The sequence below is a fragment of the Cynoglossus semilaevis genome, chromosome 13, assembly GCF_000523025.1.
Source record: "Cynoglossus semilaevis isolate Cse_v1.0 chromosome 13, Cse_v1.0, whole genome shotgun sequence".
NCBI classification, from domain to species: domain Eukaryota; kingdom Metazoa; phylum Chordata; class Actinopteri; order Pleuronectiformes; family Cynoglossidae; genus Cynoglossus; species Cynoglossus semilaevis.
This window is the reverse complement of record NC_024319.1, coordinates 10,535,157-10,561,941: the sequence shown is the minus strand read 5'-3', so window position 1 is coordinate 10,561,941 and position 26,785 is coordinate 10,535,157. Positions and strand designations below refer to the sequence as shown.

General features: G+C 41.1%; 1 protein-coding gene across 3 annotated transcripts in view; it reads left to right on the top strand.

Moving 5' to 3' along the window:
* The first annotated feature begins 185 nt into the window (after positions 1 to 185).
* The window catches only part of aplp1 (amyloid beta (A4) precursor-like protein 1), a 30,522-nt gene continuing 3,922 nt past the window's right edge, over positions 186 to 26,785 (top strand). For 2 of the 3 annotated variants that reach the window (XM_025061844.1, XM_008323536.3), the window contains exons 1-14: positions 186 to 462; positions 19,637 to 19,816; positions 20,153 to 20,282; positions 21,357 to 21,469; positions 21,605 to 21,798; positions 21,893 to 22,203; positions 23,221 to 23,348; positions 24,258 to 24,332; positions 24,438 to 24,596; positions 24,678 to 24,806; positions 25,396 to 25,495; positions 25,584 to 25,751; positions 26,580 to 26,600; positions 26,699 to 26,766. In XM_025061844.1, coding sequence (XP_024917612.1) covers positions 397 to 462; positions 19,637 to 19,816; positions 20,153 to 20,282; positions 21,357 to 21,469; positions 21,605 to 21,798; positions 21,893 to 22,203; positions 23,221 to 23,348; positions 24,258 to 24,332; positions 24,438 to 24,596; positions 24,678 to 24,806; positions 25,396 to 25,495; positions 25,584 to 25,751; positions 26,580 to 26,600; positions 26,699 to 26,766 — 1,842 coding nt within the window. In that variant the 5' untranslated portion in view covers positions 186 to 396. The remainder of the gene's footprint in view (positions 463 to 19,636; positions 19,817 to 20,152; positions 20,283 to 21,356; positions 21,470 to 21,604; positions 21,799 to 21,892; positions 22,204 to 23,220; positions 23,349 to 24,257; positions 24,333 to 24,437; positions 24,597 to 24,677; positions 24,807 to 25,395; positions 25,496 to 25,583; positions 25,752 to 26,579; positions 26,601 to 26,698; positions 26,767 to 26,785) is intronic. The other variant, XM_025061845.1, reaches the window with a different exon arrangement.

Here is a 26,785-nt window from a genome sequence, read left to right as displayed (position 1 = left end):
ATACAGCCGTTGGAAATTCAAAGGTAACGTTACCTAAATTTTCGGGGCGACTTAAAAACCCAAGACTGTGTTTTTCTCTGCGTATTTTAATCTGCCGCAGAAACTAACCTGCACTGTCGCTCTCTTACCACCAGATGTCTCTGTAATACAAAGACTCGGCCAGGGCAGTGGGAGAAGCCCGTGATAAATACCCGCAGAGACAGGGCTTGGTTCTATCAGGCTTCATCCACATTAAATCCCTGCTGGTGAGAGCGAGCAGGACGCAGAGACAGGAGATCAGGCAGGAGACCTGCACTGTCCATCACTTCATCTGATGTAACCAGAGCGAGTCTACACGAGACACTTCTTTCGAATTAAGCAGCTTCGTTATTACGAAAAGAGAGAAGAGGCGAGAAAATGGGACACACCGCATTACCTTTACTGGTGGCAGTATTGTCCTACTGCGTGTGGGAAAGCAGCGAGGTAAGAGCAAAAAACAAGCTGAACCAGATGGAAAATTGCGCATTGTACGTGTTGTCTTTGTTCAATGTCGATAGGAAAATTGCTTATATGCTGCGTTTTTTTAAAACATTCAGTTTTATTAGTCCACACGTCTACAGTGGCTCCCCGTGTCTTTATTGCTGACACCCACCCTCTTCATTCAGAGCAGGTTTAATTTGCAAATGCATCCTCCAGCGCCGTCACACGTCAAGAAGAGTGGTGGCACACACTCAAACGCTGCGGCGCTGAGAGGCTTTAAAATGAACACAATGCAGGGACATAAAAAAAACCCACGGACCACACTTGAAATTTATAGCATTTAAAGGTTATCATATACATTTTTGCGTTGTTTGACGTTTGGCTCTGTGCGTCACGTCCGGGCCTGTGTCTGAGATGATACATGGCGGTACAGGCCCTTGGGGTCTGTGTAAGGAATAGGGATCAAATCCCATGTCTCCTCGGACCATCTGGTCCTGTGATCGGAGGCTCACAGCAGCAGCTCACACTAGTCCTGTCAGGAACAAGGATGGAGTCACGGCTGTTTAGTTGACACTTCTTTGTCACATACGGCTTTTATGAATCAATTAAAATAGAGAAAACTATCATTCAAATAGTACAGGGACAGGACTGAAGGCCAGAGTCGTGCGTAACAACATGATCGTACTCTAACCATCACCTATAGGTGATGACTGATCTATTATGGGATGCGGAGTGTGACCAGAACACCACGTAGGTTCTGTGGCGTCTCTACAGAGAGACCTGTGCTTGAATAGTTTTTTTTTTTACTCTTGATGATTTCTCAAACTGCGCAGCATTTTATATTTTGATTTCTAACTACAGCAAATGTCAGGCGTCCAACATGTAGACCTCCAGACAGTGGAATTGAACCCACTATTCTACCCACTGATCCACAGCTACCCCTTTCTTGTGCACATCAATATCAGACCAACAGATTTTGCAAATCTCACTCCAAAAGGTTGTTGTCAAACCTAAAAAAACAACGGTCCACCGTATGATGCTGCTCAGCTGAATCTGCCCTGTCTCTGCCTCACTTACATAAATTATTTTAATCTGCGTCTGGCTGAAACAACGGTGAAATAAAAAAATTAAAATATTGTGAGACGGATGAGAGGGGCTGCCATCTGCTCCTGCATCCCTTCTTCCTCATCACGACCTGAATCACTCCCACACTTCAACACACTCAACCTCCGTTTCTCTATTGACTATTATGAATGTGTGGCACAAAATCAAGTTTGGGCATGCATGCACTTGTGCGTGGAAGCCGAGTGGCGTTAGAAGTTTGTGTGAACGTGAGGAGGAGGGCAGGAAGAGGCGGGAGGAGGAGGAGGAGGAGGAGAAGAAGACGAATGAGTCATGATGACCCAGCTGGAACTGGGACAACTCAAACGCACTTTCCCACCTGGAAATGAGAGAAGGAACAAAACCAGGCCGTGGTATCTGAGGAGTATTAGTCCCGTTGGTGCAGTATTCCCCAAAAACTTCCTAAGAGGATTTGGGAGATGTTCATTTACCATCCATCATTTTCAGGGATGCTGCAAACGTAACAAAGCCTGTCTTTTCATTTTGAAATAATTTACGTGCTCTAAGAGTCTTAGAAGGATTACTGCTGTGCTGAGAAAAAAAAGGCTTTAGCTTTATACAAGGAGACCTGTCCATGAAGGTTTACACTGCAGATTAGACTGTGAGAGGTTTTCTGGCTGGATTACACTGTGGTATTAGTCCTAATGAAACTGTCAGCTTCCCTTAATTTACTCAGTATCCACTCTTTGAAATTGGTGACATGGGCCAATATTTTTTGACCATCCCCTTGCTGTGTGTGTATTATTATTATTATTATTATTATTATTATTATTATTGTGGTGCAATAACTTTGCATCATTTTAGGATTTTAAACAGGATTCAAATTTAAAGTCAAATCAATTTGAAACCCTGTGTTGGAGTCAGTCTACATCAGTCTATGTGTGGTCCATCAACTTCTCTGAGTCTTATCAGCTGCAGCAGCACTTACTGTTCACAGCAGCCGATGCATTTAGGTATTGACTGTTCTCATCTTCACTCTCCAAATCGTGTACGTCAGTAGCATCAGGGCTTGAAGTTGAGTTGGCTGAGTTTGGACTAAACGTCCACTCCATTTGCTACTAACTGATGACATGGACGTGTGAGAAGGGCTGCAGAAAATGATTCTGACGTAAAAGATCAGTCACTAAGAGACCATAGAAAAAAACCACCTTGAACTGAGTTTCCTGATTAGAGTTTACATTTAATAAATAAAGGGCAGGATGTGAGTGTTTTGGTGGATTTTTTATTTTTTATTTTTTTTTGGCTGTTTTTGTATCACCTGAGCCATTATGGAATGCAAAAAGATTTTGGGCTGAACTAGCTTTTGGCATAGGCCACATAGATGATCACCAAGAGCGCCATCTGTTGGAAGGTGGGGAATGCAGTAGGGGGCAATAAGATGGAGGCAGTCAAACAACAATATCACCTTTAAACAAAAAAGCAAGAGCCGACTCTGGTTTTCTGGACACGGTGGGTAAACGGTCAGTGCTCTTGCCTCGCAGCAGGAAGATTCAGGTTCAATACCTATTGATAATTTATGGTCCTCATGTACGCAGTGTCCATGGTTCTGTCCCCTGAACTACATCGCTTTTTAACGTAAGTACACAGTTTAACTTTTATCGCAGTACAAAAACAACTAGGATTAGGTTTGATGCAAAATTTCAATTAGAAAATATACAATTCCACTGTTGAGATTTGATATTTCTGTCACGTTGATATTGCTATTTTAGTTTTGAAAGTGGAAGAACTGAGCAAATGTTGCCTACCAGGAAAAACAAGGTGGACTGCAGTGAGCTTCTATTTTATTACATACAGGAGAAAGTAGTGTATGGTCTAACTCAGGCAGGTCTGTGTTTATAAAGATGAATGTCTACTGTGTGAACCACAGCGGCTGCAGATTAAGAACAGCAAGGCAGACTCAGAGACATGTGCGCCATCTGCCTCATGTACAGACCTCAGGAAACACCTGTGAAAGGGGTGGAAAGAGGAAGACGGTTGGAGGGGAAAGAGCACAAATACTGCAGTACAACTGAGTACAACAAGAAATGAAATTAAAATAGGAGGTCGTCAACATATTGAGAAACACAGTCACCACCACCAGAAACAGCCGGAGAGATTTATGCACCTCCTACGTCTGCCTTCCATTGCGGTAGAACAACAGATTCTTCTTCCCTCCTTCTCTCCCTCCCGTCTTTCTGTCATACACTCGATTAATTTTAGAGCCAAGAGATAATCAGGTTCCACTAATGGATTCCCGCGTGCTCACTGCTCTCTACAACATCTGTGTGCCAGTGGGCATAAAACGCAGTATTTTATCCTATGACATGTTGTTCCTGATCTCTGTATCTGCCTTCCTGCCTTGCACACCCACACACACACACAGACACACACACGGGGTGTAGATTGAATCCTGCAGAGTCATTGTTAAATGAGTACATGAGTACACTGAACCAAAGGAAATGAACACCTCGTTTTTGAGTTGACTACAACATAAAAGACGGCGCTGCACCGGACTTGGAGCCGTGGTTGATGGAGATTATTTAAAAATTCTGTGCGCAGTGAGATTGTAGGAAAATGTAGTGGTTCAGTTCATTCTACTTGACTTTGGGGAATAAATTCTCCCCGCGATTGATTCAGAAAACCTCGGTCAAATCCTGGTTTCACCCACTGACCTAGCAGATTTATCTTCCAATCATTCCATTTCATTATCTCTTCACCGCTCTACATAAACCAATGCATTTAATTACGTCCACAAAAGTGCACAGCGCTCTCTATAGGTTCCACATATTTAGGGATTCATATTTAAATGTGTTTGGACGATATCTGATGGTAAAGTTATCACTAATCATCTTCTTGATCTGTGAGGGTTTTCTGTCTATGCACATGTAATATTTGTCAGTATGGTACTCTACTACTCATGTTGTTCTTCTTCTCATCTTTGTTACCCATAATACACCAGGAGGAACTTGAAATCGTTTGTCGAAGGTGTACCAGATACCAGAAACAGTTACTGTATACTATAGACTAGCCAGTGACCTGGTGGTTAATGACCAGGTTGTAATCAGAGCGTTGCTGGGTCAAATCACGACCCTGGTTGGACAGTGGTGTGTTGAGCAGGCAGTTCTTCCTTTCTTCTCTAAAGAGTAATTCAATAGGTTAAATACAGGGAGTATTTCCCTCAGGGCATTAATAGAGTACTGAAAAAGGCACACATTTTCGAGGCAGGTATATCTTTGCAAGCTAAGTCTCCTATCTATTGATGGCTGTTTTTAATGTTGTGCTGAAGAAATCTTTTTTTTTTTTGGTTCATACTTTTACCAACTCTTTCTAGATTATTTATCTTACCAGCTTAAAATTTGTTCGCGTACGTTCAGTACTAGATCTTCCACATTCACATCCTGCTTCATTTCCCTTATAATTTTTGTTCTTTAGTAAATAGTGACCCCGCCCTTCAGGATGACTGATCCATGGTTATATGGACACTGTCGCACAGCTGCTGTCACGATCACGTCTTCTGTTTCCTGAACACTGGAGAACCAGGACTTGAGCCACCGTTGTACTGCCAGCTGTTTGATTCTGCCACAAACAAGACAATAAGAGGAACTCTGCTAAGAACCCTTCTGCACTGCCGTGATAACACTTGTCTGTGTGCAGGAGTGGAGAGAAAGACGAAGTGAAGCCACAGAGATTGCGGTCTGGGGTTTTTCTCCCACAGGGTGGATAATTTTAGGCATTAGGGCAAAGCAGGAGGAGAGAGATACAGATGTGAGATTGCTGCTGTGCCTGTAGAATGTTGTGTTGTGTTACAGGAAAGGGTGTGTAACAGCGGAAGGGTTCAGCCTTATTGCTCCTTTTCCTATTGCATCAGGGGAAGCGCAGAGATTCGTCTCTGTCATGTACATGTATTCACAGATGGCCTTGAAATGGGATGAGGTGGGGTGGAGGAAAGGAAAAACCCTGTGGCCAGAGTGAAGCACTGAGTTATATGAAGGCAGCGCTACAAAATCTAATTTCCTTAACGGCCCCGGCTGCCTGGTTTGGAGGACTGTGAAGCTGTGAGGTGCACTGAGGCTCGTCAGATAAAAGTCTAGTGAAGAACGCTGGCAGCCGTTGAGAAGTGGAGCGTGTGTTTTGATGGCGGTTCATGGATTCCTTTTTAGCAAATAAGGGTATGGACATTAGGGATCGTTAATCCAAATATGACGTAGGCTCAGCCGTTTGGATGAATAGCAGCCCCTTACGTGCACATGATGATGTTAGTGACATTACATTAACATTTGCAGATGACTGTGAGGCACAAACACATCCACCATACACTAGCTGCTGTATAAAAATGGCTCGCTGCAGAAGCTGCATCAATTATTGAGGACAGTGGAACGGTCTGGGCTGTGGCTTGTTGACAGGTTTCTGCCACTTGTCACGCAGCCTTTCAGCACTCCGATGCCAGACCTCTGTCATGCTACCTGCCTTTTACATGCCCACACCCACCTCCTCTACGCCTTCCAGGTCCACTCCCAAGGCTCTGGAGAACACAAAAGAAATCCTTCACGTCTGTCTCCCCAACCCCTCCCTCGCCCCCACCTCCTTGTCTCCACCATGGCCCCTTCTGTTTTCCTCCTGCCTCCTCCCTCGGATTCCCCTTTTTTCTAACACCACAGACAGACCTGTTTGTCTGTCCTCGTCCAGTCATACCCCCTAACTCATGAAGCTGATATTCCTTTTTATATATTTTGAGTAAAAATTGTAAAAGTGTATTTTATTTATTTGGGCCCAGTGCCATGTAAACATAAACTAAGCAAAACATATATTTGTTTTACTTAAAATTGACGTTTTATTGTGAAACCAAAATCAATTCAATTATTTAGTAATTATAATCATAGGTACAGATATGTTGAGCCTTGGTCTGGACGATGAACAGACCAGTTCAGTCTGCCAAGCCTTATTATAAAGAAGAATCACTGTCGACTTGTCCCTCTCACACTGTGGTAGTCCACACACTGAAATCTTACCCCCGATGCCCTTCCTGATGCAACCGAACCTGGTTAGGTGGTGTTGAACCTGTAACCTTCTGGTGGCTATCTCAAGTACTTTAACTGGATCACAATTTATTAGATTTTTAATAATTTAATAAACAACTTTTAGCAATATTGACTGAACCAAAACCAAAGCAGCTCTTTGTTGGTTCATATAAATGTACCTTGGGATAATTTGTTTCAGAATAATAAACATTTTCTGCAAAGTCAGTCACACTTTCCCCTGAGACACAATGTTCTCACAGTTTGACTCAAAACAGGTCAGGTTTGAGACACAGGAGATGGGAGCACAAAGAAAAATCATGGTTATTTTTTCACTAACTAATGTGATTCATATTAAAGGAACTTGACCAAATTGTCACTGTAACTGATGTTTAATAATTTGAATAATAAAAGAAATAAAAATAAAAGTGAAACAGCAGTTACAAACTGAAACCCTGTAATTACGTCAAGGTCTGTTGATATTTTCAGCTTGTGGAGGCTGTAGCTGTTGACTGTTTTCTTATTATTGAAAAAAAGCTTCCATAATTGGTGTAAAACTGCTCTGAGGAGCAGCCGTGGTGCTTCAAACAGATGATGAAGTGACACAGGTGCCGCTGCTGTGACTGTTACTCATCAACAACAAGACTCACTCATTGACAACAGAGACATAATAACTCATTCTTGTCTGAGCTCAGGGTCACTGCGCCGGCTCAGGCCGAGTACTACAGCTCAACGCACCCGAGCTTGGATGACAAATTGGATGCTTAACATAAGTGTAGCTGAAGCTTTTAAGAAAAAATAAGTACAAGGTCGGAATGCAGGTTCACTGCCATGCAGTAGGAGTTCCTTTTTTTACCCATTGATTCTCAATGATTAAGCCATTTTCTCTCAGTCAATTGACAGTGTGCGGAGGTTTTACGACCAAAAGAAATTTGATTACACCATTTTAATCCTATTAGTGATTCTGTGCAGCACATTTTTCAGGTTTGAGCCTAAAAAAACCCCACCAACAATACAGCATGTGTTCAGATATATTATATTATATTATATTATATTATATTATATTATATTATATTATATTATATTATATTATATTATATTATATTATATTATATTATATTATACATCTTTAATCTCTTTATCTTGTCGAGGATTATGAAGATAGCTGGAGGTAATCCTAAGTGACATTTGGCAAAGCTGGGAGAACAACCACGACAGATTGCTATTTCCTCCCAAGGACAAATTTAGGTAAACGCATTCACCAGCATCAAGTGATGCAGAACTTTATTAATAGTTCGTCCTCCTACATGAGTTATAAAGAAATTATATATTTTTTTCAGCCTTGAGCCTAACAGTACTAATACTTCAAATAATAATCATAATAATAATTATTATTATTATTAATGTTAAGGTTGAAAGACAGCTGCTGTGTAAGGTTAGAGTATAGTGTCTTAGATCTGATTTTCAAAATATCGACATTAGAGTTGCTTCTGTACATCAATGAGAGACGGTCTAACAGTCTCTCAGCTCAGCAGGGCCTCGTCCTGTGTAAAGTAAGTGGCCTGTCAACAACCAACAGGCAGCGATTAGAAAAACTAACCAACCATTAAGCATCTATTAGTTACCTGGTGAGGGCAAATGTCTGGCCAAACATATGTGCAAAGAAAATAAGACAGAGGAAGTGTTACTTAAAATTCTGTAGGGAGACAGTTGCTACGGTAACAAGGAAGGTAGCTGGCTCCTGTGGGTGGTGTTACCATGGTGACCATCCTTAGTGGCCAAGTGATGCTGAGAGGGACAACACAGACGAGAGAACTGAAGAAATATACAGTGTGTTCACGGTTTTGATTGGAACAGATGATGAGGGAACAAGAGAGAGGACAGGGATGTCCACGTCCACGGGTGTAGGAGAGCACTGATACTGATGATGCTGTTCTGTATCCACCCCACTGCCTCCACCAGAGCCTTTGTTTTCCTTCCTCCCTTTGAATAAGTTGTGTGCTGTTCCCAGTGGACGCCCTGTTATCCTGTTGTTCATTAACAGGGCGCCTCATTATTATCCGCCAAGTGTGCTCTGCAGAGAGAGAGACTCACCCAGAAAACTCCAGGAAAAGGTTATAATCTGGTAGGTGAAGACACATGTTTCTGCTGCGCTATGGCAACACACCAGTGTTAAAGAGAGGGAATCAACATGAGGTGAAACTGAGTTTAACCTCATGTTCCTGCTGCTGTACTTCTATGTGGTGTTTATCTGAGGTCCCTGTTACTAAAAACATTAGTTATTGCTTCTGGCTTACAGCAAATATATGCAGCATAGCAATGATGTGAACACATCTACATACGGCGAGGCCTGCACTGCAACCTCAAAGCTTCATTTCCATAAGATGCATCTCCTAGACAGGCTCCCAGGGGAGCAGAGTGATCAGAATTGTATATGTGCATAAATAAGAGGCAGAGGGGAGAGAATACGTAGATGTGAATGTTTGAACTGTCACTGCACCCCCGCCCCCACTCTTCTACCACCAGTTTCTGCTAAAAGTGGGTACTTTTTTATTTATCTCACTGCAGTCAAAGTCAAGTTTCATAGATTGTTCAGGCAACATTTGGAGGGAGAGTTCAGAGGTCATTAGGTGAGGGGTAGATTCTAGCCTGTGCTCATTTTTAGAATTGTGGGAGTAAACCAGAGTACCTAAAGAAAACCCACATGCATACTGTATGAGGACAACATGCAGCTTCCATACTGAACGACCAAGAATTTCACTGGCCATAGTCTTGCAGTAACTCAGTAGCTAAGCATCTGTGTGGCCTTAAAAGGATTTCAGCAGTTACTAAAAGTAAAGATTATAACTTGTAAAATTCACTTGGGAAAGGCAATGATTCACAACGTTATTATTTTTAGTGACATTTTACATGCTGTAAAGAACAAAAACTGCTGTGCAGATCTGAAGAAGTGTTGGAAAGGTAAAACTTAACTAATAGATAAGTGGAAAGATGACAATCAGTGCTGCCGCAGTGAGTATGAGATAAGAAGGAAAACACTGGCAACCTGCTCTGTGTTATTGACTTCAAGTTTGTTTACTGATCACTTGTTAAACTGATCAATTAAAACCGTCCGTGTACTTCCGTACGTGACATGCGGTCATTTAAGCCTTGAGATTTGCTTAAACTACGTAAAAACTTCTCACTAGACTATTAGATTATCTTATTGCCTTTTACCTGCTTAATAAAAAATAATGTCCTGGAACGCTTGTCTCCCAGTTAATATAATAACACTGCACAGGATGTTGTACCTGGAGGTAGACTATAATTGAAATCATTTGTCCATTCTTTCAATAAAGCTGTAAATCCTCAACCTGCCTCAAACCTTTTAATATGTTTACTCCATGAACCCAGGTTTGAAGGACTTGTTTGCATCGTATTCACCTTAATCTGCCCACTGAAAATCTCTGAAGTCTGTTGACATTTCTTTGCCTAATGTGGACCTGCAGCGTTGAAATCTCTGCTAAGCTGCCGATTCCAATGTTCCCTCAGGTTCTGCAGCTCTTCAGCTGTAAATCACCTCTGCGGGCTCACAGTCCCTGGTGATGAAATGCCGGTATTATCACATTGTGTTGTCCAACTGATAAGAAGATTCAGCGGTGTTGCGTAACAGCAGAAATCCACCGACATTTCTAACAGAGATGTAAATGCCCTTGTCTGTGCCACAGCTGCAGAGACAAGTGGGAAAATAACCAACTGTGCTTTGTTTCTTGTCACGGACAGAGAGTGTGTGGTGTAACGTTGGTTCCTGTTTTTAGAAGAAACAGTTGTCGAAGTGTGGGTGGTACAGAGATGCAGACGTGCATATGAGTCTAATCCACAGTACTGGGTTTTTCATCAGTAGTATAGGAAAAGATTAGATTTCGTCGGTTTGTTGTTACCAACAATTTGAACCACTGGGTAGCGCTACACATACTACCACTGCGAGGATCAGCCATTGGCTTTACTTGTATGCTAAGCACAGGCAGGTGTGCTGACCGCTTCACCGTGGAACCACTATCCTTTGACTTGAATAAGTGCTACATGAAGGGTCTTGTTTGCTCAAAGCACTAAAAGACAAATCAAAGACGGAGGTGATTGTATCAGCACGAGTTATAGATCATTCTAAGTAAAACCTGCACACTTGTAATGAAGCTAAGTGGCAGAGTGCGAGGGAGTAAAGGATAAAACAGCTAGAATTCAGATGTGTGCATTACAGACTGCATAACAAAGAGATAAAATATGCGAACATGATATTTTTGAGTAATCTGAGTCCCAGCTGGGAAAGTCTTGTGGGTATGAGGCTTCAGTCGGATCCCATGGCGCTGTCATACATCAGAGAATTCTATATCCATCTAAGGTCATGTGATTCCATCAGGAGACAACGACCTTTATGGAGAAGTCAGGTGACTGTGCCATTTCCCCTGGAGCAACCTGTTACCTTTTTTCAGAGTGTCAGTCAGAAAGATGAAAGCTTTGTAAAAGAGAAGCTATTCCTCCTTTGTCTGTTCAAAAAGAAGCGTGCTGAGTAAACCAATCATGAAATGGTTGCCGATGCTCGCCTCAGGATCTGTAGAGTTTCTTACCATGATGCCATCTGACGTGGACTCTATTTCAAGCTTTTCTTGAAACTAAATCAAATATTTTTGGAACTGGTTTTGGCCACTCTTTAAGACCTAGCTGAACCCTGGTGATTAGTGGGCCATCTGCTCCCAGTGTGCCCAGCTGGGGGCTGGAATAGTCTGATCTGGAGTCTGGATTGATGAAGCCAGACTTATATTTGATACGTCTGAAATTAAGTCTTCACTTAAGCACTCCACGACTAACCTCGCAACCACGATTGGTCAACTGTGAGGAGCTAAAGACACAATGTGTGAAACGCAGAACAATATTTTTTGCCTGCTCGTTCACGTCTGATGAATAGAAAATGAATGGCTTCAATTAGCCATTTGTCAAGGCTGTGTAATGAAAAACGTGGGTGTACCTGGCTACCCTGCCTCATCCGCCGTGTCCCTTCTGCATCTCAAGACCCTGGCAGACTAATGTTACTCTCTAATAACTACATGCCACACCAGGAAAAGGCTTGATGGAGCCTATGAATAATTAAGCAGTATGATTACAGTGATGAATGCTTCCAAATCTATCTGCCCATTTAGCAATGACCTGGGGAGGGAGGGAGGCAGGGAGGGAGGGAGGGAGGGAGGGGGGGCGGGAGGAGGGATGGGGACGAGCGACAGAAGTGCTCATGTTTGAGAGGATGAGAGGTGAGGGAGGAAGACACCCACCATCCATCCATCTGTGCCACACTGGAGCACAAAGACATGTCCATAAAGTGTGTGTGTGTAAATGGGTGTGCACGTTACATGAGTAATGACAATTAGTCAGTCAGAGGTATAATTAATCAGCTGCAATCCTGCTCAGGTTTTCACTTCACCGAATTTATTATTAAATTTGTCAATGAATAATTTCCTCAGTATATGGTCCATTTGATAGAAAACAGCTGTGAATTTCCAACAAAACACAAAGCTTTTCTTCTTACTCAAAGTAAGTCAGTACTGCCCTAAGCCATGCTGTAGCCCCAGTAATTCCACTGACCTTCACTCAATGCTTATTTTTTCTTTTTTTCTTCTGGGCATATTTGAATGTCTTATTTTCTTTAATTAATATAAAGATGTAAAAGCCCAATCTGGAATCTGCAATCTTTCTAATTGTATCTATATATTTGGGCTGCCCACGGTATAATGCCCACCTCCTACCACCAGACAGTGCAGGGTTATTGCAGGGAGGATACCTTTAAAGGAAAATATAATTATTTTCTTTTTTTCCCCCCACAACACAATTTGTAATTGTATTCTCATCGTGTGTTAAATAACATTCAGAGGATTTCTGATTTTGTTGGGGGGGTGGGGGGGGGGCAGTGCTCGACACTTGTCCTATCTACCAAAGAGGGACTTGCAGAAACCCATCAGCCAAGTGGTTAACTTATGAGTCTTTGTAATCAAAGGATTGCCGGTACAAATCCAAAGTCAGCCGGTACAAAGTCAAACCCACTGCTCCTGTGTCCCGTGTTAGTCACTGGGTTTCACAGACAGAATAAATGCATACGTTTCCTTACAGATTAAAACAGTAGTAAAATTTTAAATTGTGTTATTGTAACACACATACTTTAGATTCCCATAGTCACAGAAATGACTTTATCAACCCATAAACTCCCCCTTGAATGTCAAGGGGAGTTTCTGCTGCGTGTTTTTGACTAAAACATACTGCACTATCCTGTTTACCATCGCCAGCTCTCACAGATGAACTCATTAGAATTCAATTCATCAAGTTTTCTGACAACACGTCTGTGCACTTATTGTGCAGTAAACTAACACAAAAGCTCTCCGGTCGTTTTACAGAGCAGAGTGCACAGTCTGGCAGCCACTTGTACGAGGTGATAAATGATGGGTGGGCTCCTCCCTTCCGCCCCTGCAGCTTTAGTATGCCTGCCAGGGCCATGATATTGCATCATGAGAGAGGATGAAGTCATCCTGCAACATCAGGTGCTGAAAATTTAATCAGAATAGGGAGCAAAAGACGGTGGGAGCGTGTATGTGCACCATCCTGACCCAACTCAGCTCTGTCAGACAGGCAGGTATATGAGAAAAGAGTGTAACAGACAGGCTGGCACTGTTGGCACTCCACACTAGACTGTGACTGTCTGTGAAGCTGCTGTTATATCTCCAGCAGTTGTTACCGCCCTCTGGTCCAGTGCACACAGAGTTCTCGTTTCTGTGGGATCACTTTGTTTCACTCTGATACTTATTGCTATGGAGACCGTGGAGGTGCATGTGACTGTAAAATTAGGCAGTGCTGTCAGTATGCAGCAAATGTTGAAGAAACCCAACTGAGAAAAAAATAGAACGTTAGCAGAGATGGAAAAAAAAGGCTTAAATCTGTCCAAGTCTCTACATGTTTTGCTTGATTTCACCGGGTCTTTATTAATGATGCAGTGTTCTCTGCAGCAGGGAGCAGCCGGGCTTCTGGGTTGTCAGTCTGTTCAGCCTCATCAGCACCAGGGCCTGATGTGTAGACACGGCTGAACAGCACTCCCCTCAGCCTCCTCTGAACACCCTTGTCCTGCAGCTTTCTCCGTGCAGAGATGTTACAGTGTTCTCTCACTGGGACATGGAAAACACACTGTAGTCTGCAGACCAGTCAGGGATGTTTGCCGTCTGTGAGCTGGATGAATGTGCCTCATCCCTGTCTTTTTGAAGTGGCTGACATTTCCAGATCTTGGACTGCATCAGTTCAGATAAATTGCAGCAAAAATTTATAAGCCAAAGTAAATGAAATCAAAAGAAGGGAAATGATTTATATACAGCGGTGAGGAAAGGCTAATTATAAGTTTGAATACCGGGCCTATACGTGTACTTGTTAAAGATTATTGTTTGCTATATCAGCGCAGAGTGGATGTTGCTACGTTGGGTATTCAAAGCATTTTACATAATGACACAAAATTGTAACCTTAGCTGTGAAAAGTGTTGGAGTCATAATAACTGCAGGTACTATATTCAGTGATTTACTGAGAACCATGGATCATACAGTCCACAACCAGTCGAAAGCTGCTTGCTGCACAGAGAGAAAAGTTATTTTTTCCTAACATTTTTTGCAGACCTGAGAGCCATGCTATTATACAGTAGGTCCTCACTTTCCTGGCCCTGGTAGAACAATGAGACAATGAATCAACAAAGCTTACTAAACTTCTCAGTTCTTGCAGACTGTGTATCACACAGACCTCCAGACTTCCGTCCACCTTCCTCTCCCCCACATCACATGTATTTCCTCAAATGAACATCACTGAAATGCTGTAAACTGTTATTTTTTATTGAACTGAGGAAGTGAAATTACCAGTGCATTTTCCGCAATGTGGCACAAATGAAGAAATATTGTACCAATATACTGCTATACTACTTCCTACTGCTGCTGCTGCTCATCTTTTTGGATCACTTGATTTTCAAAACATTATAATTTGTTCTGTGTTGTTTTGGCCAAGCTTCAGGTTGGACGTCAGTGTCGTCCTGTGTGGCCGACTGCCTCGCAGTCACAGATGAACCGGAGTAACTGTAGAAGTGATACTGCAATTACACTTTCATGTGACCAAACGTGAGCCTATAAACAGAACGATAACAAAAACAGCTACATTCGTTGGAATGAAATCAGACTCGTCTCAGGTTCAAGCTCAGTCTTGCCTGATGTTTCCCTAAATCCCTGTACCTGCACAAACAGATTCCCTGAGTCAGCGTTTATTTATCACTATATTTATCACTCTTTGTCACACTCATGACAAGTACTACAAAGTACAGCCCACAGATTGTGTTCTCTGTTCACCAGAGCCTTCTTCTGTTTCAGTAAGGAAGAGCAGGGACTGAGTCACAGGGATGACGCGTCGTGTTGCTGCTAAACACCACAGTGTATAATTAAGCACATGTTAAGGCAGTGTGTGGGATTCACACAGCAGAACTGACTGAGGTTTTGTGACGTCCTTTTTTAAGTAATGTTTCTGTAAAGTATTTGTGATAAAGACGTGATTATTCTCCAACAACATTTTTAATCAACAACATCTTTAATCTGTTGCCATGGTGAAACAGGCTCTGCATCCTAAAGTGGGTTTTCTTATTAGGAAGTTATCACAGGAGGGAGATCTAATCTGGTCCTAGATCAGGCCGGTGATTGGGTGTGCGGCCTTGCCTTGCTTAAGGTCAGTGCCCGAGGCTCCTGATGGACTGCTATTGATTGCTGGAAGAACGTGGCGATACAGTTGCAGTCGCTCAGCATTGATTTTCTGCAAGTGCAGTAGTGGAGAGCAGGCAGAATGAGAGAGCAGGAGCAGGGGGAGCTGCCAGGTTATCTTCTCAAATATCCGGAAGTCTTTTTTTCTTCTGTGTGGCACTGACCTTCCCTGAGTCCAGGAGATATATCTATTTAGACATTAGCTCAGCAGCTTGTTCAGCCGCTTCAGCAGTGTTTTCCCCGCATGTCCAACAATACACTTAACCAATCAGAAAACCCTAGGTCAGCGCTGTCGATAACTAACACAAGCAGTTTGTTTTCCCCTCGAACTCCACATTTCCTACCGAGTTCAAGAACGAATGGTCTGGGATCTGTCGGTTCCACTCACTCGCTGTAATAAATCATACGGCTCCGTGCTTGTTTGGAGTTTAAATATTAATAGCTTTCCATATCTTCTGTTTCTACTCGGTGGATTGTGTGGTATATGTGAACTCGCAAGGACTTGAAACTTGTTTGAGAGGGATCATCAATCACGGGTAAGAAGCCAGGGTGCTGACAGGTGAAGCTTCACAATTGGCTGCAAAGTGGGATCACTTTACAGAAGAATACTGTTTCAAAAAAGGAAAGGGCTTATTAATCATCAACCTTATAAAGGTTAAATCTGGTGTTGGATTTTCACTTGTATTGTTAATATGAGTTCTATATAATACTGACTCTATATATACTGTATACCTGTGTTATGTGGGTTTAGAGGAGGATAACCTTAATTTAATGGGAAAAAGTCTATTAAGTCAAAATGTGCAAATAAAGGTGACTTTTATACTGTCTCTAATTTGATATTAAACTGTGTAAAATATTTAATTAATTCAGCTTTCATTACTGAACCACTTTAAAAACATCTACATTTTATATATCGATATTGTTACAAATGCCATTTGTTCAACATTGCTGTCGACGACTGTAACTTTTTTCCATCGGTGCAAATCCCCAGTCGGGGAGGAAATCCATATGAGTTATACAAAGAAAAATCCAACATGTACAACTATCACAACAAAATAAAAAACCACCCAGTGATTTACAGCCCATGGCCTCACATGTGATTTTTTTTTTTATGGTGATAAATGACTTGTCTTGAACAACATTCTAAGGCTTTAATTGATTGATTAAAAAACACAGGCAGTGTCAGGGGGAAAAATCTATTCATAAATCTCCAGTCTGGTATGCTTTGGTAAGTGGTCAGCAGTAATGAAAAGCTGTGGTGTAATCTTTAAGAGAAAACTGCTAAGACGTGCAGAAACACCAAATCCTTTTAGCTGAATTACAAAACAAAGACTCATATTTATTGTAGACTCAAAAGAGTTTTTTTTTTTTCTGTATTTAATTCACCCTGTATGAATTTTAATTAGTACTTCAAACACTTGAGAGCTGATTGGCCCGAAGAGAAGGGCTTCTCTTTGATCAGGTGTCATTGCTCATATCTTTCCTCTCTGCAGTTTCTCCCTTCGGCCATCTTCCCTCTAATTGGCTCAGTGTCACTCACATGAAAGGATATGAGATATACATACTGTATAGGCTCCAGGGTTGAGGGGGCCATTTTGAAGACTGTCAGGGTTAGACCCTGGACATAACGGCACATGTGTTAGCTTGATATTAGCAAAGAAAATTAAACACGTTTGGAGACGTACCTGCCATGGAATCTTCTGTTTTCATACTGGGAATATTTCCTGACAATAGTAAATCTACACTGTTCACAGTTGTGCTCTGCAATAACTACAATTGACTTGCAAGAATTGCACCAACAGTTACTGAATGGAACACCCTTGAGCAATTTTGGATAATATCTATATAATGTCTAATGTATAATGTTTTTGCAAAAATATATGACTTTTTAAGCAGAAATAGGACAATATGTAGCATCACCACTAGGTGTTGTAAATTTCTAATCGGTGTATCTTTAAGTATTCAGCAAAGTTCTTGTTAACTAAACAAGAAGAGTTATTGTCCTTGAAAAACAGCTTGTTTTTATTACCAGAGATGACTCAGACATCTAATGGAACAGGATATACTTGGTCCCTTCAGCTGATTGTTGACGGTGAACTTCTGTCATGCTTTCAGGGTAATAAAAGTCTGTTTTGTCTCCTCAGGTAGACTCAGGCCTTGTTTGTTGATGCTTTTTATAGAACTGTTTCCCTCCGTTCTACCTGACCCCTCTCCTTCCTTTGTTCTCCCTGGGCTCTGAGCTGTGTGTTAATGTAGTGAAGTGCTCTGTCGGTCAATGAGCTTGTATTAACACCTGACTCCAAGCCCTGGCTGCTGTTTGTTCCTCTGTGTGGGGTCCCCCGGGGCCTCCCCAGACAGGGGCAACAGAGCTCATGATCAATAACATTCTAGAAGGATGTTGGAGGAAGGTTGTGTGGGGGATGGAGGACTACTTTATAAACATTTAATGTGTTTAGAACGAGAGTAAGTCAGAAAGATCAGTGTTAAATGAAAAAACATTTTTATGATACATTTTTTATGATAAATATATTTTCCAAAATATCCTCCACTTAAGTCTTGAAACTTCCACAAGTGCTGTTTCCGTCAGAGAAATCTATCAAAAGATGTGCATCAACTAGGGACTGAAATCCACTTTTCAGTTTTAGAAAACCAAAATAAATAAATGGAGCTAAGTCAAAGCAGTTGCAAAGCACCAACAATTCTATTGTTTGTTTTTTTTAAGGGTTGAAAAACCTGATTAAATAAAACATAACACAGCTCAACAGCTGACAAAGATATAATGATAAAACTTCAAAGCTGTTGGAGAGAGCTGTCCGAACATGTTTTAGTTTTCACAAATATATTTAAATATTGAAACAGTCTACGAGAGTGAGTTTTCTGTGTATCTTTATTATAGATTAAATTAACTGTATTCATTTAAGACTCATCCATATGGGGGTCATGATAGGGTACATTCATCTTTGTTGTTTGAATAGAAACATCGTCTGCATCTGTAATCTGAAACTGTACAGATTATTGTTAATGACGTGACTGGTCTACCACTGATTCAAAGATGTTTTTCCCTTTAGTAGCCAATACTTTGTGAAACCTAGGCCTATTTAGTTGAACACAGCATTGGCATATTCAAAGGGATTTAATAAAGATACAGACAATGTTCTTTTTCAAAGTCAGTTTTTTGTTGTTGTTAGTTCTTCTGCTATCTGCTGCCACCCAGTGGAAGAGTATTTAGTTGTTCACTGTAACGGACAAAAAAGGCAATTTTCAGTAAATAGGTGATTGTTTTCAGACAAATTAAAAGTAAAATTGGGAAAACTTGATTATCTCTCACAGCACACTAATGTGCCTCGGTTGGGAATCACTGGACTCCACGCTGTGTGGTTGAGGAAAGAAGTTTGAATAAAGTTTTTAATAGCAACACCATCAAGATGTATATTACTAATTATTACATTACTAAATGACTAAAACGCACCAACTCTGTGAAGCTAGATCTTGAGTTATAGTTTTTTATAATTTCTTGATATTTATGCTTACTATCAATCCCGTCATTTGGATGTCACAAATTAAAAGGGGTTTGAAACATAAACATGTACCTGCTGTTATTTGTTTTGTTTTTTTGGCACAGCAATATACTGCAAAAAAAAAAACATTTTTGTTCTTTAATCATGATGATGTATGAATAATTGCAATCGGAATTAATCACAATTACATTATGATTAACCATGATTAATCCACAGCTCCCTAACCTTTGATATTAATTAGATTAAAAACTTGAATTGTACAACAACACTATAAGATATAGTATATAAGAATAGCATCAAGTGATACTGTATATACCATCATCTCCTAAAGTCATTTTTACGGATCTTATTTTAAAGCCTGCAGCTCCAAAGTCTCCTGTGCATTAGCTCGCTCGTCCTTCTGCCTCCTTGCTTTTGAGCTTCGATCTTCCTCTCACTCTGGCTTCACTCTCAGTCTAATGTCTGATAGTGCTTAAAGTGCATTTAGGAATTATCTGTGGTTTACCCTCCCTAGATCAGCTTCAAACACACAATAATATCTGCCACTCTGTTTGCATCGATTCCACTTCACCTCCCTCTCTGTTTCTCTCTTCCCCTCCCTCTCTGTTTCTCTCTTCCCCTCCCTCTCTGTTTCTCTCTTCCCCTCCCTCTCTGTTTCTCTCTTCCCCTCCCTCTCTGTTTCTCTCTTCCCCTCCCTCTCTGTTTCTCTCTTCCCCTCCCTCTCTGTTTCTCTCTTCCCCTCCCTCTCCCCAGGCTCTGGTCATGGCCGAGGTGAACGGCCCAGGGCCGGAGGTGCCGGAGCCACAGATTGCCATGTACTGTGGACGACAGCTCCTGCATATGAACCTACAGACTGGACAGTGGGAACCAGACCCTCAGGGCCGACAGGGCTGCTTCAAAGAGCCCAGTGAAATCCTGTCCTACTGTCAGGAGGTAGTAGGCTTTTATCAACATCAGTCTGGATCAATATGTCCGGAGAGCAGCAACTTCAAAATCCTAACTTTAATGGTTAAAGTAAATAAAAAAAGAATACAAAGGGAAATCAACAAAGCTAATGGACAATATGTAAAATTTAATTATATTTCACTTAATCTGTTTGTCCAGCTCTGCTGACTCTCAACGGTAACCAGAAGGTTTATCTTTCTATATCTGTATGTCTGGAGATATGGTCTCAAATATGGTCATTTCAAAATGGGATTTGTCCATTCACATCATTCACACATCTGTTTTTGCGTCTCTCTTTTCTCTGCATGTCCTCCGTCTGTACAGGTGTACCCGACACTTTCAATCTCTCACATAGAGGAGTCAAAAAGACCCATCACCATCCGTGCCTGGTGCAAGAAAAGTTGGGGACACTGCCAGACACATCCATATATAGTCCTCCCCTACCGCTGTCTGGGTAAGAACAAGCTACTGACTTTCCCTGAAATGTTTCAAGTCAAAAAGGAGAATAAGGGCTACATACTCCACCACAAGGCTAAAAATATGTACATTTTCACAAGGTGAAAAGAACGAGAACAAAGGTCTTTCTGGCACATTTCATATTTTTCGAGAAATTTTTCAGTGCCGAAATCCTGGGTAGTCTGAATAGGACCCTCCCACTACAACGCACCTTACATTCACTAAGCATTGTAGGAATCTGAGAAAAAACAACGATGCAGCGTCAGCACAGAGAAATTGGTAGAGATGGGAGTTTTCGTGTTTATGGAGGAGGCGGGGATTATATCTTTATTACATTTTGCGAATTAAGGAAACATATAGCCAGTGAAACACAACAAGAGACACCACATGAGACAAAAGGTAATCTCAGATGAAATGTCAGGAAAAAAGCTGGAAGAATTACGAAGTGGATATGACAAATAATCATTTTGTAAAAAGTATGTATAACAAGTATGTATGTATATATAACACCAATTTACTAAACACTAAAAAAGATCCTAAGGAAAGTAATTTAAATGTATTTATATTTTCAAAATTAAATATCTCTCTCTATATATAACACCAATTTGTGGTGGTTTTATTCATATATTTCTTCTCTTCATCCACACCTCTACACATTTGGTAACAGACTTGTTAGATACTGTTATTCTGCAACAAGCCACTAGGGGTGAATATTGGACAACAAAAGATGAGTGCAGACACCTACTAGAAATGTGTTGGAGTCGTGAAACTGCTTTAATGAAACTGCTGGAGAAATGATTTTATGATTTGTGTCACACTGGGGGTGTAAAAATCTCTCCTCGTGTTCCTGTGAGCTGTGATTTTGCAGTGTGACTGGCAGAATTTTGAATAAGCAAAGAAACTTGTGTATAATGAATGTTTAAATTTAATCTAGTTGGTAATTATTGTATTGGAATTTAACAGAGACTTAATTCTTTTGTTATCACTAATCTAAACTACCTGTCATTGTTTTATTTTGTAAATTGTGGAGAAACTGAACAACCTCGCTCTCGTATTTTCTGTCTTATGGCAGAGGGCGAGTACGTAAGCGAGGCCCTGCTGGTTCCTGACCGATGCCGCTTCCTTCACCAGGAGCAGATGGATGCTTGTGAGAGTTATGTGTACTGGCACAACATAGCTAAAGAGGTGAGGAAACTGCCGTCTGCTGTGTCAGTAACTGGTCAATGACGACTGGATAATTCACAGGCAGAGGGAACCCTGTATTACAGTGGTTTTTTTTAAATATCTGTGTGTTTTTTTTTTTTACTTCTCTGTTTGCATGAATGCACTGCAGAGAATCTGGAGCTCCACAGCTATGGCATGCTGCTGCCCTGTGGCGACCACTTCCGCGGTGTGGAGTATGTGTGCTGCCCAGGTCGAGGGAGCCCCAGCAGTAAAGTAGACACAGAGGAGAAAGAAGTCCCTGCTGTAGTTCAGACATTTACTTCCCAGACCAGTGGAAAAGACAATTCTTTGTATGTTCCCCGGATGTTCCGCTTGATCAAATTGACCGGCCTTGAATAGGAGTGAGTCACCAAAGTAATGACTCTCCACGCTTTTTCTACACAGAACTAAAGTCGTGGCAACAACTCCCAGCCCCTCTCCTGACACAGACATTGATGAGGCTGACATGGAGGAAGATGATGTAGTGGAAGTAGTGGAACAAGAGGAAGAAGAGGAGGAAGACGATGGAGTAGCTGATGAAGACGAAGCAGACGAGGATGAGGAGGAAGAGGAGGCAATAGCTGTGAAAGATCCAGAAGAGTATGAATACCCCATTGATTCAGGTCCGTACCAGACCCCAGACTATTTGGACTCTTTTGACTATGAGAAAAGCCACAAACCAACAACCTCATCTCCTCTGATCAAGGGAGAGAGCTGTGAGTGTTCCTTTATTTCCCTGTCATCCCTGCAGTGTTTTTACATAGTAAACTATTAAACACATCCAGTAGCAAACAAAACGAAGGTCAGATAAAAATAATGAGACAACTGGTCATGTGGCAGAAGGAGAGAAAGCCAATCCTGAAACTATAAGCTTTAACCATTTCAGTCAGGTATCAAACACAGAATTTGATTTAGCCTCCATCTTGTCAGGACATTTGAAGAGACGCAGTAGTCTAAAAAAAGGTTGTTTTTTTTTAGTTTGGTGACTTGAGACACTTCTGAACCATAGGTACAGCTTGGTGCCTTTGAATAATAGATGATAATATGTACTGTTTAAATACTGCATGCTCACCGAGATGCAGTAGTGGAGCACCATGGTTGCCTGAGAGACTTTAAATATCAGTCTAAAAGACAAGAATACAGTGTTATACTATTTATTATATTTTAACAATGTTTGTTTTGTGACTATTTTATACATGCTGTGATGCCGATGATGTGGGTCACACTTTGGTCCAAAACATAAAGTCAAGCTACTGTTCTGTTTAAAACCAATAATGATTAGAATTTTAAATTATGTAACGTTGTTATAAAAAAGGTCAGCGTTTTGATTTCGTAACCTTCCTCACCTCTCATGACATGCTAGGGTCAGTTCAATACAATTCACACATGTTTCCATAATCCCTTGACATTTGGTTTTTGCTCTCAATCCATTTTCAATCAAAACTGTATTAGGTAAAGTATGTAAGGCACAAGAATAAAATAATAGTGTAGCCTTTCGGTAACATTCTTATATTTTTTAATAATTCTTTAGAATCTGATTGAATCAGCTAACACAACCAAGTAATTATTTCTCTGGTTGGTTATACAACACAATGTAAATTTTCCCTCCTTCTGTTGTGGGATATAAAATGACTGTTTAAACCCTTTTTTCTCTCTCTCATTTTCCACTGTAGCATTTTTAAATGTCTTTTTGTTTACAACACCAACATCCTCTGTTTTCTGCTTTCAACCAGTAACTACAACCCGGCCCACTGATGGTGTTGATGTTTATTTTGAGAAGCCAGTAGATGACACTGAGCATGCCAACTTCCTCCGTGCCAAAACGGACCTGGAGGAGCGCAGAATGAAGCGCATCAATGAGGTGAATTTGACAGGCACACAAGCAGGGTCATGGGTCAATCTTTATCTAACAGGCAGTTAGTTAGCTTAGCACATTTTTCTGCCATGTGTTCTGAAAGAACATGAAAGTGATGCTCGTACAAATTAATAATAGCAAAAAAATTGGGAATAAATAAAATGTTTACATTATAAACTGAAAATAGTAATGGCCAGCATGAACATCATATTTATTAATATACTCAAGTTTATTACCTTGACTTGCATCAAGGTATACATCTGAAGTTGCAGCAAGATATTCTAAAGCACTATTTTTGTTCATCTAACTCGGAAGTGCTTTTTTTAATTTTTTATTTAGCGTTTATCTCACTGTGCATCTGAGTGTTTGCATGCATGCAGCCTGTCACAACAGTTTCTGTCCAACTTTTTTTGGAGACCACAGTCACCTACTACAAAAATAATGTTGCTGGCAGGCCACTTTAATTTTCACCCAATCTTTACCAGTGGTTTTACATGTCCTGACCTGTCTCAGAAACATTTACCAGTAGATAACATTATTTATTCATTTTACAACATATTGCATCATTGGTGCGAGATGTTGCCTGTAACAACATGTTCTGTTTTGTAAAGCAATTTCATAATCGTTGCGGTGAGCTTGAAAACAACACTGAAATGCTATGCTTGCGCTAATCACAGAAAATAATAAGTTTTGGTACTGTATATAAAACGTACATTTTTAAACCTAAAAGAACAGAGTTTCCACCTGCTAGAACATGCAAGAACAGAAAAACAATACAGACAGACGGACGGCTGCACCCCTGCAGCTGAAAATGCCATCATATACCTCTAGTAGTCTGTTAGAATTATGCGTAGTCCACATTCCTTGAGTGTGAAAATTTCTAAGTTTCTAACTGATTGTGTGTCTAACTGTCAGATCATGAAGGAATGGGCAGAAGCTGACAACGAGTCAAAGAATCTACCAAAATCAGAAAGACAAGCCCTGAATGAGGTGAATTTGTCATTCCTGCCTCACTTTGTCATTGAAACTTGGGAATTTGTAAAAAAAAAAATTAACAGCATCCTTGCACCTGCTTTACTACCTTTCCTCCACCAGCACTTTCAGTCAGTGCTGCAGACACTAGAGGAGCAGGTCGCAGGTGAGAGGCAGAGGCTGGTGGAGACTCATCTCGCCAGAGTGCAGGCTATTCTCAACAACAACCGCCGCTTGACTCTTGAGAACTACTTGACTGCTGTGAAGTCTGACCCCCCTCAGGTCAGCACATACAGTAAATGATACGACTACGAGATGAATTTTCCTGAGACAGTTAGACAGTTCTTCGCCTTTGTTTTCTAGCCGGAGCGCGTGCTGCAGGCACTGAAGCGATATCTGGCTGTAGAGCAGAAGGACCACAGACACACACTCAGGCACTACCAGCACATTGTAACTGTTGACCCCCAGAAAGCAGAGCAGATGAAGTTCCAGGTGAGTGTTTGAAATGCTTTTTGCACAGTTGCTGTGCTTTTGTGGTGTGGAAAGCTCCTTTCTATTGACTGTGAACCATTTAGTGCTGAAGAGTTAGTATGACCTAAAGAGAAGTTAGAAAGAGCTTAACTCACGGAGGTAAAACAGCTACTAGTATATGCTGACATTTAAGATACCAGGACTTAAGGACTCAAGGTTCTTCATTGTCATTGCAACCCATGTTAGACATGGATGAACGAAATTAGTTTCCCTGGTCCCGGATCGAGTACAAGTGACAGAGGGGAAGAGTTCGGCATAGTGCAGCGAAGAAGAGTAAGTGACGACTGTGCAAGAGTGAAAGACAAGAACAAGAAAAACAACACTTGCCAGAGCAACATATGGGGGGGACAATAGTTGCGAAACAATGTACAGGCCACCACATATTTTCTGTTTGTGTGGTGGTTGTGGGGGGAGGGGTGTTGGCAGAGTCAATGTGGGGAAGGGGGGGGGTGTTACAGGGGTCCACTGGTGTTCAACAGTCTCACAGCTTCAGGGAAGCTACCAGATACCAGGGCAACACAACCGACAGAATCTTTGGTATGATTACCAGGTCTACACACATCTCCATGTGATTGAGGAAAGGATGAACCAGAGTCTCGCACTGCTGTACAGAGATCCTGCTTTGGCTGAGGAGCTGCACGATGACATCCGTAAGATGAACGCGCAGTGATCATTTCAAAAGTGTAATGTCTGGGTATCGATGACTCAGCTTGGTCTCTTCTAACGTACGACCTGCAGAGGAGTTGGTGAAGGCGGAACGAGGAGACATCAGTGAGCTCATGACCACCTCCTTCTCCGAGACTCGCACTACAGAGGAGCTCCTGCCTGCTGAGAGTGAGGAGGAGAAGGATGACGAGGAGGAAGAAGAGAGAGTTTTCCAGAACAGGCCTTATCCTCCACGCATCGGTACACCCCCGCACATCACATATACAAACAAGCATACAGCAGTATTTTATGGTTTATAAGCTCCTTAATAGTGTGAATTGCTATTTATTCCAGCATCTTCCAAAGGTTGTGTAAAAAAGTCCAGATATATTTATTTTTTCTAAAAAATAAAAACACCTCCTCCTATAAAATATTGTCTGTGCAGCTTTAAACTGGTGGCATCAGTCCAGCGACCAATAAGGTTGGGCTATGACAGGGTGAAATATCAACCCTCCAAAAGTAAATCTGAGAGCAGCCACAACAGATTTGAAACCACCCTTTATGTTCTCATCAACTTCACGATACATCTCCAGTGAGGTATAGTTTAAAGTATCCAGACATAAGTACATGCAATAGATCATACTGCCAAAAATCATCATCCTTAACAGAACACTGCACAACTTTGGTCTCATTCATTTATGATTGTATTTTTGTCAACCGTGCTCCTGTAAGCTTGCGACTTTATTCTCATACACCTACAACTCTCATTTCTCATAATGTTACGACTTGGTTTAAGACTCTAATCTTGTCATTTTCATACCAGACAAATAATAAAAAATGGATACTTCATTTTTTACTTCTGTAACATTCATCATTTAAAAAAAATTTAAAAAACTGTGACAGTATTTTTTTTTTTACTGAGGACGGGTGTTAGATGTGCATATCATAATTTTAATATTTTAATGCATGTGCATATTTTAAATGACATCAGATTCAAAGTCTTTTCTTTTCTTGTTGACTGCACACGAAAGCCTTGAAAACGTGTCTACATATTAACCTTCTGCACTTTTTAACTGTTTGTCTCACCAGAGCCACAGTCTAATAAGAAAGGTAAGGCAGGTCTTAATCATCGGTTACACATTCGTTTTCTAATTACATTCTGTTAATATTTTGTTATTGCTTACAACATTTTTTGACTCCCTTAACAGTGTATTCAGCTGATGAATACGATTATAACACATCTGAGAGGGGACCAACCTATGAATATGAGGAAAAGGTAAAAAAGAATCTTGCAT